This window comes from Malurus melanocephalus, unplaced genomic scaffold (assembly GCF_030028575.1).
Source record: "Malurus melanocephalus ecotype Western Australia unplaced genomic scaffold, MMel_1.1 scaffold_112, whole genome shotgun sequence".
Lineage (NCBI taxonomy): Eukaryota > Metazoa > Chordata > Aves > Passeriformes > Maluridae > Malurus > Malurus melanocephalus.
Window position 1 is genome coordinate 1,971,707 of NW_026623344.1, and position 16,769 is coordinate 1,988,475.

Here is a 16,769-nt window from a genome sequence, read left to right on the forward strand (position 1 = left end):
TATTGACTAATAGAGATASAGACTTTTTTCACTGTGTTCTGGAAAGCTGCTGTAATGTTCAGATCTCTTTAGTCACATAGCCAAATCAGTYTGGTCTTGTTTAGATATATTTTTCAGTAGAATAATTTTCAGAATGATCTGATTCTTAGAATTRTTAACAAATTGTGTAGAGTTGAAATTATTTTTACGCTGTGCAGAACATCTCTTAATTCCTACATTCTTTTTAGGAGCTGCCTGAAGAAATCGTTGGGTCTCCCATTCCAGAGCCAAGACAACGTTCCAGGCTATTGAGATCTCAGTCAGAAAGCTCTGATGAAGTTACAGAGCTTGACCTTTCACATGGGAAGAAGGATGCTTTTGTCTTGGAGGTGATAAACATTTTCACTACTCGTGTTCCTGCTTTCCTTCTCYTGCAATTACATATTTAAAGAAAAAAAGAGATTTTCTTACTCATCTCCAAGGAAAGTTCCTAAATTGTTTATGATTTTTTCCCTGTTGTGTCAATAGAAAGTGAAGTATTAGATTTTGCTGTGTCTCTTTTTTTTTTAACTCTGTTTGCTTAAAGAACAGTTCTATTACATCTACAGACAATATCTGAAGAAAGATTGCCTTGCTGTTCATGAACATATAGGAATCCCTGTAATAATAATTAAGAGCTAGTAAGAAATGTSCTTCTGCCTGCTTCAAGCAGCAGATCAGACTAATCAAAAACTTCAGATCTGTTTGTATAAAAACTGAGGGTCTGTGTTACCACACTTTATATCTAGCAAAGAAAAAGATTGTATTTTCTTCCTGTCTGAAAGCTCTTGTTGTTATAGTTGAATATTCAGAATTATTCATTTCTTKAATGGGTTGTATTCAAAGCATTCAAAAAACTGCATGTGCCAAGAGGGCACATARAAGATTTTCTGAATTTCAGCTATTGCTTTTCACAAGTCAAGAATTCACAACCTCTGACAATACCTTCCAGTTCTTTCTACAGCAGCAGCTGGAAAGAACAACATGTGTAGATAAATAAAGAACATCATTTATTTTACCTCTCCATTCACTAAAATTCAGTGATGTGATTGAACATTGTTCATTTTGAAGGAAAATAAGCAAATATTAAAGAAGGGCTGGAGTTCCTCCTGTAGGTGCAGGTAGTACAAAGACCTATCACTGACTAAAAACCACTTTWAAATACAGCCTATAAGTGCAGCCTCAGGTACGTTTAAGACCTTTTTAATCTTCACAAATCACCATCTTCATAGAAAATAATCTGGATGAAAGGTGGTAGATAGGGACAGTGAGGGAGCACTGTAACAGYAGTTTGTTTGAAAAGAGAGGTATGAAAGGAGAGTGAAAAAATAACAGTTTGGGATCATAAATTTATATTGGTTGGTGTTTTTGCAAAAAGGGCTGAATACCTTTGTAAAAAAATGAGGATTTTGTAAGGCATTTATAGAAAAAAAATAATTTATCTGTGGAATCACTTACTACTGATGTTTTTGAGAAATTGGATATTTGATTGATGATTAATTGGATATCAGAAACAGTATTCCAGAAGAATTAGTTAAACTCCTGATGAAGCTTTCAAGAGTAAAATCATTGTTTGCTGGAGCTATATTAAAAAAGTAGCAAAAATTTCTCTGTGATGAGGATATGCTGAAAGAGGCTGGGAAGGCASTTAGGAGAGGTGAAGATATCTAGGTTGGTTTTGGGTTAATTTTTGAGGGAAAAGACAACCCCTTTTACATGGAGAGTGAGAAGGGGAAACAACACTGACAGAGAGCCTTCAATACTGGAGTTCAATTCTAAACAGTTTCTAGAACACTTGGTAAGAAAAGGTCAGAAGAAGTAAACTTGGATCTCTTGCAGGTCAATAAGACAGGATGAATGTAAAGACACAACAGAAGTATTTACAGAAGGTAAATACAGAAGGTAGCAGGGCTCTCAGTCTGATCTAAAAATAGGAGTATTTAAAGGTTGGATGGAATAGAGGTTATTTTATTTCTTTCTGAAACTTCTTACTGACGCAACATGTATTTCTCAATGATTCCCTTTTCCAGATTGATGACACAGATGCAATGGAAGATGTACATTCTTTATTGACAGATGTTCCACCACCTTCTGGTACAGTTACAAATATATTTTTCTAATKTATGCTGTAGGCTGCAAAATGAGTTTTATTAAAAATTATTTTAAAAAATGCAAGAGAAGTGGCAATATTACTGTTTRTGAAGATTTTTAGACTGAATTACTAATTTGTAGGTTCCAGGTTAATGAAAGTTAATGACAGAATAGAGAACTAATTATTGCCTGGTATTGGTTGTCTTAATGCCATTTATCATTGTATAGATAGGTCATACCTTCTCCAACAGAACTCCTGGATCTGGATAAGAGGCAAATGTATTTGTCCATTATGTAGAAATTGCTCTGGACATTTGATTGTCCTTGTCCTCCCTCTTGTCACTGTGAGTGTCCCTGTGTTTCTTCTGAGTAAGTCTTGGTTTCCTTCCTAATGACTGGTATCAGTGTTCATAATTTTGAGTTGTGTTGAGCTCAGAACTATCCTTGTAGTTGTCTTATTGTTCTCACCAAATCTTTTGTTCCTCACTGATTATCCAGTCCTGCTGCAGTAGATTTTACTGCCCTACATTAGGGCCATCAGCAATCATCTTGTTTTATCCTCTTTTGCATATAAGTTATGAATGTGTTTGAAGCATAAAATCCAAAATGACAGGTGTCTTCATTGTGAAAACTAAGCATTTTTGTCCCTCTTTTTCCACTCTTATATTTACATTTCCTTTGATTATGATTAATTCTTTTGTTTGTTAAAGAGACCTTGGTGAAGGATCTTTCCAAATGCTTTGTGATGTCCAAAGCAGATGGTGTCAGTCAGGTGCCTTTTGTCTGTGTGCTTGTTGAGAGCCTTGAGCAGTGGCTATTCCTTAAGAAACTGCTTTCAGCTCTTCTGCAGGCTCGTTTTTCCATCTCCTGTGAACTCCCTTTTCTGGAATAGCTYCAGTTGGAATTCTGGATCAGTAGTAGAGATACTTGTRTTAGGGAAATTAGTAGGACCAGTCRCTTCAGCACCTTATTACTTGAAGATTAAAGAATGCTCTTTTCTGGTTGTGGAGTAAGTTAAGAGTTCAATGTCAATCAGATGTTTGATCTTTTCCCTTTTCTGTGGTTTATAAGAACCTTTATTTTTCATTTGCCTTCTTGTTCAATAACTCCTTCAGACACTTGTTCAAGACAAATMAACAAGGGACTGATTTTTTACTGTTGTGGAAAGCTCTACTATACTGCTGTAAAAAGAAAAGGCTGTTTTCTGCTCTCATGTTACTATTTCTGTATATCCTTTCTAAATCTTGCTTGATTCTTCAACAGAATTTCTGCTTTTGATGATCTGAAAGAAAATCTGTTAATATTTATACCCTCTGTAAGCTGCTGTACAATTTTTTTTCTAGCTTATTTTCTGCATTTATATAGGCCCTACCAGATTGGCCTCTTTTCTGCTTACTTAACTGTGTCTTCAGACTTGCAGAATCACTGATTGCTGTTAATAACTTACTTTACTCTGCCATTTAATCATTATGCTTCTATTTTTAACTTGCATTCAGTTTCTAGGTAGTTCCTTTTCAACCCTTTCCATGTTCCCTGTTAAAATGTTGGCTTTTTAGCTTTTCCTTTCACACGTTTTAAAAAAAGTCCTCATTTGTGCATAGTTTATGTAATAGAAACAGGCAGAGCAGCTGTGGATTTTGGGTATTGGCCCTTCCTACAAGAATTCTACATTTGTTTTTTGAATATTAGTGTAATTTATGGTGTTATTATTCAGTATTCAAAACTACACGAGGGAAAATACTTGCAAAACATTATGTCACATGTGTTTCCTTTAAAAGTATTTTTATATTGCAGTGTATAAAATAGTTTTTTCTTTCCCAAATATTTTCTTCACAGGTTTTTACAGCTGCAACACAGAAATTATGCCTGGTATAAATAACTGGACACCAGAAATTCAAGTAAGGTTATTCAGAATTGAAACTTTTCACTAAATTGGGTTGAAATATGCCTTAGTAATTTAAATATATATTTTGAAAGATAAATTCAAAGGATGCCCTTGGATAGAACTAGAAGTAGTATTTTGGTAAGAAGAGTAGGGTATGAGAACCTGTTTCTTTCTTGCTTTTTTTTGGATGCTGTTCTTGTGTAACAAAGAACCTWATACAGAAATATGAAAAGAATTACACTAAGTATGAACTTCAGTGTTTTGGGTTTTTGAAAAGGTTTGGCTAGGTTTGAAGCCRCTTAAAGGAAATAGATTGTTGACTCTGTTGCTTAGTTAACATATTTTGTTACTTAGTTAACATATGTGTTAACATAATTTACATTATTTTCCTTCTTTATGGATTTGGGTTTAGGACACTGGATAAAATATATTGGCATATGTTATCAAAAAATAACCATATTTGTTTCTAATTCAGATGTTCACAGCAGTAAGAGTATCCAGATTAAGCAAYATTAACCCAACAAATCAAACACTCAATAAGAACTTCAATGATCTCTGTGAGAATTTGTTGAAGGTAAGAATCTTTTTTCAAATATTTTTTCAAGTGTTCARATGGAAGCCAAGTAAAATTCAGCTATGCTGAAAATAGCGTGTGCCACATAATTTTGGAAATAGAATGCAGAGTGTCTGTAATTAGTCTGTAAGTTGCTATAAAGATAGGTTCAGCCTTTTTAGTATATTAGGGATTTCCATAGCTTTTGGAATCTGAAGGAGTCCTTTGGCTGGCAGTGTACTCTAGAAATAGAAAAACAGCTCCACAGTAGATGGCATTCTGTCCTGACTTTTCACACATCTAATTCTTCAAGAAAAAATTAATATCATTAGATGATTTCTACTAYAAAAAGAGTTTTGATCCTTAATTTCTCTGAAATAAACCACCCTTTTTTTCTGAGTAACACAGAATAATATCCTGTCTTCAACAGAGTTTGTATTTTAAACTCCGGTCTATGGTTCCCTGCTGTCTTTGCCATGTAAACTTTACAGTTGCTCTGCCAGAGGATGAATTAGTTCAGGTAAGTGAATTGCTTCTTTTWACTTCTAGCACAAAGGTGTGGCCCTAATTCGAGCCTTTAACATTTGCTGCTYAGGATAAACTGGGCTAGGATTTGATTTACTGCTGGTGAATTCTTRGATGATTTTTCCCTATTATGTTTCTATGCAAAAAACTGCTTGTTTGTAAAATTACTTTTCAGATTGCAGATGAGATCAATCAGATGAGATGAGCCCTTATCTAATATGCCAAATATTTCTGATTTGCAGATTGCAGTCACAGCTGTTGCCATTACATATGACAAAAACCAAGCACTACAAGCCAACAAAGCACCTACAGAAAAATCACAGCAGAGAGGTAAAKGTTGTGAGTCATCTTTCCTTTTTTATCCCAGTGCCTAATGAGACCAGATTTTAATTTCAGTTACATATACAGATCACAGACCAAAGAATAATCTAAGTTGAAGGGRACCCACAAGGATCATCAAGTCCAAATACACACATTTTTGCAGGGAGATTCTTTCAACCACAAAGGTTTTTTAGAGTTCATGTACCTGACCTCCAGCAGGATGACTTACTTGTCAAGTATTAGGTATTTATTTTAAGTAATCAACAAATTACTAGTATTATTAAATTATTTCTGGTGTATTTTGGAACATGTGATGTAAATCATCAGAAAATACTTCTTATAAGTGTAAATTTTGTCCACACTTTAAGACAGAAAATAAATTATTCATAATACTTTTTTTAAAAAACCAACCTCCGGAAAATCCTTAAGCAGGTCAGTAATGGTTTTAGAGCTCTGTGCAGCACAGAGATGTGGAGGGAATGGAGAGACATCTGTGATCTGCATATGTCACCTTGCTAATGAAGCAGCATCTTATACTAGAGATGTGTGCAGTCTGGAAGTGGGAATYCAAACAGAACTCTGAGGATACTCGGTTCTTCAGAATGGAATTAGGTAGTAGAACAGAGCCATATGTTTCTAAAACATTAGTTGTAGCTGACTTCTGCAGTAGTAGCAATAAAGTGTTTTCTTTCATGTGAAATAAGTGTTAATTTTTATTATAATAGCTGACTTAGATCCAACTGTGGAATCAAATTTAAAATGSATGAATGGACTTTGCTAAGAACTCTAAATCAAATCCTTTTCTGTGGAACTCAAGTTCTGTTCAATGTTGTAGCTGGATTTTTTGTCAGACACCTTTTTCTGCCAGAACTGGATCACGTTGTGCATGTGTTGAAAATGCCTGTTCAAGTCAGACCTGACTAAATTAGATTCTGCTTGTAATTACTGGCAAACTTTGTTTTGGGGGTTAATTATCAATTGGCTGTGTTTTCTTTGTTAAGCATCTACAGACAATGAAGAACAGCTACAATTCCCCTTGGAACTGAGCTCTGAYCCCCTTTCTTCTCAACCATTCTCTCCAGCTAAAGGTCAGTTAAGGGGAAGAATATTGAAGTGGTTTTTGTCATTGATTGTAAGTTCTGCTCTTTCATGGTTGCAGTGGCTTTAAAATATCTGTACTGTCACAGGCTTTAAATATGCTTTGCTTTAAATAAGCATAATGGGTGTATTTACTCCTGAAGTCAAATTTTTTGAGAGTCACAGAAGATGGCTTGGCTGATCATTCTTGTCAATACTTCCTGTAGTAGTTCTGTATTTTCATACAGAATATTGAAGATGCTCTAAACTACTGGGTGTTAGCTGTCATTTGACATAATTATAAATTACCTAATAATTAGGCTTGTCTCGTACTGTAAATGGCCTATATAAAATATCTCCATATTTTCTCAGCCTCACATAATTAATCTCATTATTTTCATGATGGGAAGTACTTTATCTACCAAATACTGGTTWCATGCAAATTTCTTATAAGTAAAAGGAACCTAAACTTGTATGGTAAATAATCTGTACAGTGCAGCACATTTTATGTGTTTAACAGCCGTTTTATTTTACCTGAAATAGAGCCACATTTCAAGAATGGTTGTCACAGTTCTTCTATGATTGCATTAAAAATTCARTTTATCAAAATCAGTTGTCTTTAATTCCTTCTCCCTTGTTGGATTATCTACTCACTAAAATGGCTACTGAGAGGAAATTAAATATCTGGGAATTATTGTAAATCTTTGATCTCCCTTTTTTACCTGTTACATCAGTTGTGTAAAGAAGGGTAACCACCACACTTGTATTTTCAGTGGCCAGGTTAATTTAAGCAATAAGATTTTTATTGCCTTCTTTTTTTTTCTAATGCTTAAGTTCTAATTGGCTACATCTTTTATTTTCAAGATGAGGAGCTATCCAACCATTTCTGCTGGTGTTGCTCTACCTGTTATTGGACTGTGCTCCCTGTGTGCTTGGCACTGACCAGTGGAGGGCAGACTGTTCCCACATATGCCTTTTCCTGATGTTCTCCGCATTCCATATCGTGCTTTACACACAGACTTTCAGCCAGAAAATTACTCCATCTGTGATTTCTTCACTACTTCATTGTAGTTACATTTACTTAGCAGGTTATTTAATATATTGTTACTTTTTTGTAGGATTGTTGTTTTAGAAATAGTTGTTTAGAATCTTACACGGTAGTGACCTTTAATAAATAAACATATTAAAATTGCAAGGTAGGATTAGTAAAGTGAATGATTTATACTAACTCTGTGTTATCAAAATACACAGTTATACTGTATAGAGGGTGGGGTTTTTTTCATATTTGACTCCAAAATCTTTTATAAGGGTCATAAAATTATGGAGTTGTTTGGGTTGGAAGGGACCTTGAAGATCATCTCATTCCAACTCCCTGGACATTCCAACGCCCTGGACATGGACACCTTCCACTATCCCAGGTTGTTCAGAGCCCCATACAGCCTGGCCTGGAACACTGCCAGGGATCCAGGGGCAGCCACAGCTTCTCTGGGCAACCTGTGCCAGGGCYTCAGCACCCTCACAGGGAAGAATTCCTTCCTAATATCCAATCTAAACCTGCTCTCTGACAGTGTGAAGCCATTCCCCTTTGTCCTGTCACTGCAAGCCCTTGTAAACAGTCTCTCCCATCTTTCTTGGCAGTTGTTGTTCTGAACTACCTGACTACTTAATAGATWATCTGAACGTAATTAATTTTTTTTTATTAGAAGTCCTGGAGGGTGCAAGTTCCCACACAGGTATTCCTGCTGCTCAGAGAGGTGAGTTTCCTTAATTTAGCCATCGGCCAGAACAGAATGAGCATTCTTGGRATATTGGTATACTCTTTTTGGATGTGTCTTAATCCAGGAAGTGTTTACTACTTAACTGAGAATGCATGCTCTGGTGTGGCTTATTGATATCCTAATATTTTGATGTGGTTTTTAATTATAAAAGTTAGATTTGTTAATAATAACAGCCTCTCTGTCAGATACATTGGTATTATTTTATCTGACAGAAAATTAGCCCCCTTGAAGAGAGCTGTTTTGCCTGTGTTGATTTGAAGTTAGCATGTGTTCCTCCCGTTTCTTCAGGATAATGAAGAAACGGTGTTTGCAACCCCCCCTTTTTTTTTAAAGATATGCAAACACTCCTGCAACTAATACCAAAAGTCATAGCAGAAACAACTCTTATTTCTTRTTGTAATGATAATGGGAGGGATGTTGGAGGGAGGATGTTGGGGCAAGGAAGACTGTTTTGTAAGGAAAATTCATGTGTTTAAAACAGAGGTGTTGTTTCAGCTTGTGACTCTTATCCTCATCACCGAAGCTTTTTTTTTTCAGTCTGTAGGTTAGTTATTGATAAAGACAATCAATGGGAAGTTTAAACCCTGATCAGCAGCTCTTTGTAAGGAAAAAAAAAGCAATGAAAATGAAAATTAAAAAAGGCTTAAATAAACTTTATAAAGTCAGAACTTACAACCTAAACTGAGATAAAAAAGACTAATCTAGCATAAGTCCTTAATGACTGTATTTGCATGTTTTTTCAGTGCTGAAGTCCCACTCAGGCAGTTGGTTCAGAGCTGGGACATCACCAGAAATCGGTACTTTGGTTTGGACAAGTCCAAACCTATCCTGTAACTTTTCCTTTTAAACAGACCTGCAAAGGGATGGTTGTTCTCTCTCAGACACGGATCATTGCTTCCTCAAAAAGGAGCATTGAGATGAGCAAGAGACATCATCCATATATTTTTTTTCTGTTTTTTTTTCTTTTGTTTTTCTGTCTGTGTTTCCAGCAACGTCAGTTGATTACAGTTCCTTTGCAGACAGATGCAACAGCTGGATAGAGCTCATTAAACTGAAAGCTCAGACCATAAGGCGCGGATCAATTAAGACAAGTAGGCGGCTGTTTCTACCACGTTCTGATAATCTGAGACATATCTCTGATTTCCCAGTGGTGACTTAGTGGAGTGCCCTGCCCAGCAGTAGCATTRCAGATCACGTGTAGAATGAATTCCTGAGTGTGAAAACTGCCGACATCGTTCTGTAAGCTCACGTAGGGTCGATGAACCGGTAGCATAAAAAGCAAACTAAAGTCTTGCTGTAATTAGTTCTCCATACATGTGTACGCCTACTAATTGTATAACATCCACTGCATGGATGTAGGTGTATGTATGATCTTGGAAAATTGGGGGTGAGAAACAGGAAGCAATCACCAAGGGGACAGACAAGGCAATGGTCACTAAATTAGCAAGTGGTGAGTTGGTTTTTAGTAGTTCTTTGGCCACAGGTCTGACTATCTTGCTTAAATTAGCAGAGATTAATACCTGTTTTAATGGAAAATGCCGCACTGGGGAAACACAACAACTTTCACACTTCCTATAATTTGTTCCTCCAGCAGAATATGTGTTTCAAAATGTTGGCACTTTTTCTTTATCTTCACATTATAACTGATCGTTGTATGTGCAGCTGCTCGCCTCAATGTTTTCCTTTTGCAGGAATGCCACTCTTCCAAATAAATGCCATTTCAGCTTCTTGTCTYCTTTTGCATGCTTTGCATGATGATTTCCTTTCTCACGTGATATGGCTGAGCATCACAGGCAGCTGAATGTTGTCACCAAGCTATTTGGAAAACCATAAAGAAGAGTTTTTGTGTTTTGAGGGACAACGATGCATCTTGATAGTTATTTTCTCCTGRTTTTTTCCCATTTTTCAGCTACTTCCCTTGAAAAAGCAAGTCCATTGGCTGAGGGATACTTACGGCACCGTTCTGTCCCATCGTGCACCAATTCCACTGTCTCAGTCGTTAAGATGACACCTCTTTCCTTTCTCCCTGGRGCCAAAATAACCAAATACCTCGGGATAATCAACATGTTTTTTATACGAGAAACAACTTCTTTGCGTGAGGTGAGCTGTGTGGCAGGGATTCATTTTTTGTTAATTGTAAAAATCAGAGGTTTGAGCTGAGGTGAGGCACAACCAGGGAGCAGAATTTGTGTCACTTGTGGGAAGGTGCTGAGTGCAGAGCAAATCTCACTGTGCTGCTCTTGGCATGRAGCACACAAAGCTGGTTTGTATTTGGCACCATTAGGAACAGGTTGCTTAACAATTACCATTGCTGTTGAATTGGATAGAACACTAAACCAGTGAGTWCTTAAACAAAACTGTATGGAAAAAATGGCTCTTTGACCAGCAGCAGTAGTTGTTGGGATCATTTCAACCCAAATTAAATGATAAAGAAAAAATAAATCATCTGTTCTTCTCCTGTTTAACAAGCTCAGTGATGAACTTTCACGGTGTATTTGAATTTTAGAACTCTTCAGTTAATATAACATTGCCCATGTCATAGATAATGTTGTGCTGATTTTTAACATTACATTCTGTGCATTCCCTGAAACAAAACTTTGTGTGGTGAACATCAAAAATTACACCGTGGAGTCCACACAACTAGCTTAGTGGTGATATTCAAACCATGATTTCCAGTCTGCATCTGGAAAACAAATAAACCTCTGAGCATGCCAAAATGCAAACCATGTTCCTTGTAATTTTCCTGGCCGTTTAGGCAGTAGCTGTACCTTTGCTTTTGGCCACAGAAATAGAATGTACCTCTTGCCTGATTTGTCAGTGCTGAAGAGTGTGCTGTTTCTTCCTAATTACATTGCTAAAATGACAGAGCAGATGTTAATAAAATGATCAGGCTTCATGAAAATGGGCTGTGAGCTCTCTAAAGAAACTTGAATCAGACAAACATTTTGTTTGTATCTTGCAAGTTACTTTTAACTTTCCCTTTTAACKTGAGAAATCCATGTGTGAAAAKGAGAGTATTCTTAAAAGKATGTCAGAGCAGGGAMATGRTTACAGGACATTTCTGTACTGAGTRCAGATTCTGTAGGTACAAATTCCATAGCTGATAAGCCTTGGTATCTGGGATAGCGGATCCCAACAAGGATAGGTCACTCAAGTGTTTGAATCTGCTCCTCCATGAAGCTGGAATGTTGTGCAGTCCTGGGATGCTGTCAGTGTGCTCTTTCCAGCACTCAGGGCAGCTAATTTAAATTATTTCAGTTGCCTAGGTTGAGTCACAAACTACTCCTGATACAAGATTGCCTTGGGTTATAAGGGAGTCAGACCAGACCAGTCATTATATCCCACTCCAGCAATGTGGTTCAGGTCCTACAAGAAWGTAATTACAACATTTATGTTTTGCTTGTGGTAATGCTGAAGTACCAGAATCAAAAACTAGTGATAATTTCAAGTCAGATGAAGCCATTGTTCTTAGGCTTTGCTGTTTATGGGYGGGTGTTTACAGTCGTTTTGTTACCTGTTGTCATCTAATGTTGTATTATTCCATGAGAATTAGGAACTTGCATTGGATTTTGATTTCTGGCTCCAGTTGACTTAATTCTTGCTTTATACTGGGTTTGATAAAATTATACCTGTCCTTTTTTGCTGGTAAATTTTCATTCAAGATAGGCTTTTTAATGACTTTATGATTCTGTTCGGGGTACATTATACTTTTAGGAATGAGTACAGCTCTTAAAAATTCAGTTTAGTTCAACCTCTTCTTCTACCTGCCTGTTCCATTTCTTCCAGTGGCACACACACACAGAGACATGTGGGAAGTCTGGTGGTCTTGCCTTTCACTTGAATTTTGCAATTTTATTGGTATTTTGAACCAAGAGTGAGCCCTGTCTTTTCTCAGCATTTTCTGTGGATTTTTATTTCTTTGATTGGTTACCTGGTTTGTGTGCGATAGGTTTTTCTCCACAGGGTGGTTGCTCACATTCTTTCATAAGGATTTTCTCGGAAAATCCATACTCGGTTGTTTTCCTTCTCCTTTCACATCAATTTAAATTCTTCCATTTTTCACCCCATCCAGCCTGGCATTGGATCCAGGGCATCCAGCCTGGCCAGGGATCCAGGGGCATCCACAGCCTCCCTGCACAGCCTGTGCCAGGGCCTCCCCACCCTCACAGGGAAGAATTTAGTCCCAATATCCAGTCTATACCTGTCAGTTTGAAGCTATTTCCCCTTGTCCCATCACTCCAGGACCCCATAAATGGTCTCTCTCCATCTGATTTGTAACTGTGACCCATTAAACAGTGAATGGCTTTTAAGTTCTCCACACCATTTAGGATTTACTGAATTATTCAGCTGATAAATATGTAAGATAAGTACTTAGCATCTTGTAGCTAGACCTAATRTAACATGTAGTGTATATTTTTTCCATTCTAGGAGGGTGGTGTCAGTGGTTTCCTCCATGCTTTTATTGCTGAAGTGTTTGCCATGGTGAGAGCTCACGTTGCAGCTCTGGGAGGGAATGCAGTTGTCTCATACATAATGAAGCAGTGTGTGTTCATGGAGAACCCAAACAAAAATCAGGTATGTTAAGATGTGAAATAACAAGTGCTGTTGTGGTTAGTATGATACAAATACACATTTAATGTCTTTAAAAGCCAGCAGTGCTGTAGAGCCATATCTGCACGACATTTCTGGATATCTYGGGATAATGTTTGAAAAATCCAAGAGTGTTCTTGTATTAACACAAAATTATGAGGATGCTTCATAAATACCCAGATGGGTGAAAGAACTGAGCTTTCTAGAATGAAGTTAATTGCAGGAAACAGTTGTACAGTAGTGCAGAACTTAATGTGATATTTCTGATGTTGCAGTGTAGGATTTCCATCCTCACTTCATGTAAAAACACATGGAGTTACTGATATAAAATGCTCCATTTGTACATAGAGGGACAAACTTTAATTAGTAATGACAATAAGAATATTTGGTAAATTAAATATGTTCGAAACCATAATGAAAGCATGCACAGATACCCAGAGATTTCATCTGTGGTGGTCTTCCAAGAATCCATCTGCATGTTTGGTAGCACGCAAGTGAGTGGATAGAAAAYGTGGCGCAGGTTGAAGAAATTCTAATAATTTGTCCTTCTCCCAATCTCTTTTGATCTTTCTGTGTASTTATATCTAGCAGATGTAAGTAAACATAAAATAGATGATTGTTTAATGTTTGGTAACTGGGTATTGTCTTTTCTTCAGGCTCAGTGTTTGATAAATGTCAGTGGTGATGCCGTCATCTTTGTCCGTGAATCCGAGTTGGAAATGCTGCCAGTGCAGCCKTCTACAGCTGCTCCTCAGCCCACGAGCTCTGCAGGAGATGTCACGACATGAAGGCAGAGCAAGTGAAGTAGTCTCTGCTATATGTAAAGATTATTTAAAACGTGGGAATGTTTAGGTTTGCATCTTCAAAGTCAGTATCTCTCCATGACATTCATAGCCAAAATCCAAGACAATCACTGGGTTTTTTTGTTACCATTTAACTTCTTTAAGTCAGACCAGTGAACTGGCAGGTGTGCTCTGGTTCTTCTATTACAATTCGTGGCCTCTGTGAAACCAGGCAGCAGTTGAAGTACTGACAGGGGAGAGCATGGATTAGAATTGCAGGCATCACATGAAACTGTGGAAGGAAGGAAGGAAGAAAGGAAGGAAAAATTCTGTTGCATTTTTGAGCTGTTCAGCGGGACCATGATACRTTGTGATTCAGAACCATTTCAGAGTTTGAGTGTTGTTGGTTCTGATGCTCAGCTCAGGTCAGGGTGGGCGGGAAGTGACTGAGAAGTTTGTGTTGGAAACCTTTGATGAAAAAGGGAGAGATTTTTGTGCAGGCCAAGAAAATCTGGGCTGGACTCTGAACTTCCCTTACATCGCAGAGTGTAAAGAGGAAAAAGCAGCACCAAAAAGTTAGTTTGAATTTCTGCACATTAGAAGTATTTTTCTTTTTTTTTTTGTTTTATATTTGGGGGGCTGGGGGATGTTGTTTAGTTTTTGAAATTATTTTTTAAAAACTGCCAGACCACAATGCTGTGATCCTGGGCATTGCTGTGGTGGGAAAAAAACCTCAAAATGCCACAAAAAGTTCCAGGGTGTGTCTGGTGCTATTACAAGATGTTCACTTCAGTATTGACAAAGCARATCTTTTTGTTACTGAAGACTTTGGGAAAGAATTGTCCTGAGGTTCATTTTCTTAAAACAGGATCTATTTCAAGGATGACATAAACAGTCCCTCAAAAATCAGTTGTGCAGACGTTATTTTGCAGCCTCCTTCCCGTTTAAATGCCTGGCTAATTGGAGATTGATGTATACATGTGACACTGGTTCCTGCAAGTTGCTTTTGTGCTCGAGGTTTTGTTTGGGATTTTTTTTTGTGGTTTTTTTTGTTTTGTTTTGTTTTGTTTTTTTGTTTTTTTGTTCATTTCCAGTGCTGTAGCTGGGACATAAAGGTACTGCAAAGATAGGAAATGTGTCATTTCCAGTAAAAGTCTGAAGGGTGGTGATATTCTACTGTAAAAAAAAAAAAGCCAACTTTGATTTAAAGATGCATTCTTACTTAATTCTGACAATGCCATACATGGAACTTGAACAAAGATGTAAACTTGAATGTAAATATTCTGTTTAGTGTTGAAATTAAGCAATGGCATGATTATTTGTTAAAACTAATTATTTCATTGTAAATGAGCATGAAAATCATTCTTGCACAATAAATMTCTTTGTAAAATTCACTGTCTTAATATATACGCATTAGGTAAATGTGTAAGCTGGGTGTACTGAAGATATCCCACCCCCATTCTCCTCAGAGGAATACTTTTTTTGTATAGAATGTTACAACCTCATCTGTATCCTGGGCTGAAAATTATATCCTGAGCTATACCCAGAGCCCTGTGGGCAGCAGGGGAAGGGGGGATTCTGCATCCAGCCCTGGGGCCAGCACAGCAAGGACAGGGAGCTGCTGGAGCCAGTCCAGAGCAGGGACACCGAGGGGATCAGAGGGATGGAGCAGCTCTGCTGGGAGGAAAGGCTGAGAGAGTTGGGATTGTTCACCTGGAGAAGAGAAGGCTTTGGGGTGACCTCACTGTGGCCTTGCAGTGCCTGAAGGGAGCCCACAGGAAAGATGGAGAGAGACTCTTGACAAGGGCCTGGAGTGACAGGACAAGGGGGAATGGCTGATAGAAAAGAGCTTTAGATTGGATCTGGGGAAGAAATTGTTCCCCATGAGGGTGCTGAGGCCCTGGCACAGGTTGCCCAGAGCAGCTGTGGCTGCCCCATCCCTGGCAGTGTCCAAGGCCAGGCTGGATGGGGCTCTGAGCAGCCTGGGATAGTGGAAGGTGTCCACTCCCAGTGTGCACCCAACAACCCCTGAACGCCTTCCTGAACACCTCTCCTCTCCTCCCAACAGATGAACTTTTAAAATCTATTCCAACCCAAACCATTCTATGATCCTGCAATTCAGATGTTTTGGGAGTTAATTTTCCTTTATATTTGAAGTGTTTGAATTTGRCCTTTACCAGAACATGTCACTAACTTAGTTAATCATCCTAAATTCTGTACCAATTGCAACCAAAGCTGYCATGAAGTAATTTGCCTGTAAATAGTTGCAGTTCTCTTGATTATTTTGCAAGGCAAATCTTGTTCCCTTTTGAAGCTAGTGACAGAATATGAATAACTTCAAAAGATCTTGGATCCGGCACAAAAAGTTGTTTCCAGCATAAGTATTCAGTGTGAAATATCTGAAGTAGCACATTAAAGTAGCTGGTTCTGATAATTTTTCCTTTTTGGGGGGTGGTACTTGCTTCTACAGAAGCATTAATGCCATCTTTTCATTTCTAKCTGTTTAAATGTCACAGCTTCCTCTAGTGCGTTTCTTTAGACATAGAGGAGCTTTCTTATTTAGCGTTTTTAATTCTCTGATTATTATTCCAGAAGTAACAAACATGGTTTTTAACTGTTATTAATTRGGATTTAGCTTATCTTCATTGTTCCAGCTGGATAAATGTAACCTGTGGAAAGGTATACCCTTGAGTTTCATTGATTGTAATTTTTTTCCTCTCCTRTATAAAATATGGCATAAGTATTTCTCATCTGCAGAACAAGGAAGTGGTTTTGCAGATGATGCTTGTGCTTCTTGGTGTTCTGTCCACATGTTACTCTAATCACCTCTGTTTTAGGAGCTGTGCAGTGCTTGCTAAACTTGGAGGTGGGCAGGAGTAAACTTGAAGGGAATTGTTGGCTTCCTGTTGTAGTCCAATGAGTTCTGTGTTTTAGGAATTAATCTTCTGGAGTAACCACTTTCTCATCTAAAAGTTTATTTTCACAGCTGGTTGGAAAGTCCTCCATTTGCTTTTTTTTTTTTTTTTTTTTTTTGTCTTTCTCCCTATGTTCATATTTGAGTTTGTGAAATCTGATGTACACATGTGACAGGTGCAAATTGAGAGCACATTTTCCCTAGTGAATGGTGTGGGATTGATTGTTTCCTTCTT

General features: G+C 37.6%; 1 protein-coding gene across 13 annotated transcripts in view; it reads left to right on the forward strand.

The window, feature by feature from the left end:
• C2CD5 (C2 calcium dependent domain containing 5) overlaps positions 1-14,658 on the forward strand; it is a 56,612-nt gene extending 41,954 nt beyond the window's left edge. For 11 of the 13 annotated variants that reach the window (XM_057369524.1, XM_057369529.1, XM_057369531.1 and 8 more), the window contains 12 exons: positions 228-368; positions 2,049-2,112; positions 3,946-4,007; positions 4,470-4,568; positions 4,978-5,067; positions 5,315-5,402; positions 6,395-6,481; positions 8,174-8,224; positions 9,238-9,339; positions 10,158-10,348; positions 12,677-12,823; positions 13,495-14,658. In XM_057369524.1, the coding sequence (XP_057225507.1) occupies positions 228-368; positions 2,049-2,112; positions 3,946-4,007; positions 4,470-4,568; positions 4,978-5,067; positions 5,315-5,402; positions 6,395-6,481; positions 8,174-8,224; positions 9,238-9,339; positions 10,158-10,348; positions 12,677-12,823; positions 13,495-13,626 (1,254 nt within the window). In that variant the 3' untranslated portion in view covers positions 13,627-14,658. The remainder of the gene's footprint in view (positions 1-227; positions 369-2,048; positions 2,113-3,945; positions 4,008-4,469; positions 4,569-4,977; positions 5,068-5,314; positions 5,403-6,394; positions 6,482-8,173; positions 8,225-9,237; positions 9,340-10,157; positions 10,349-12,676; positions 12,824-13,494) is intronic. The other 2 variants (XM_057369528.1, XM_057369532.1) reach the window with 1 other exon arrangement.
• Positions 14,659-16,769: the final 2,111 nt, after the last annotated feature.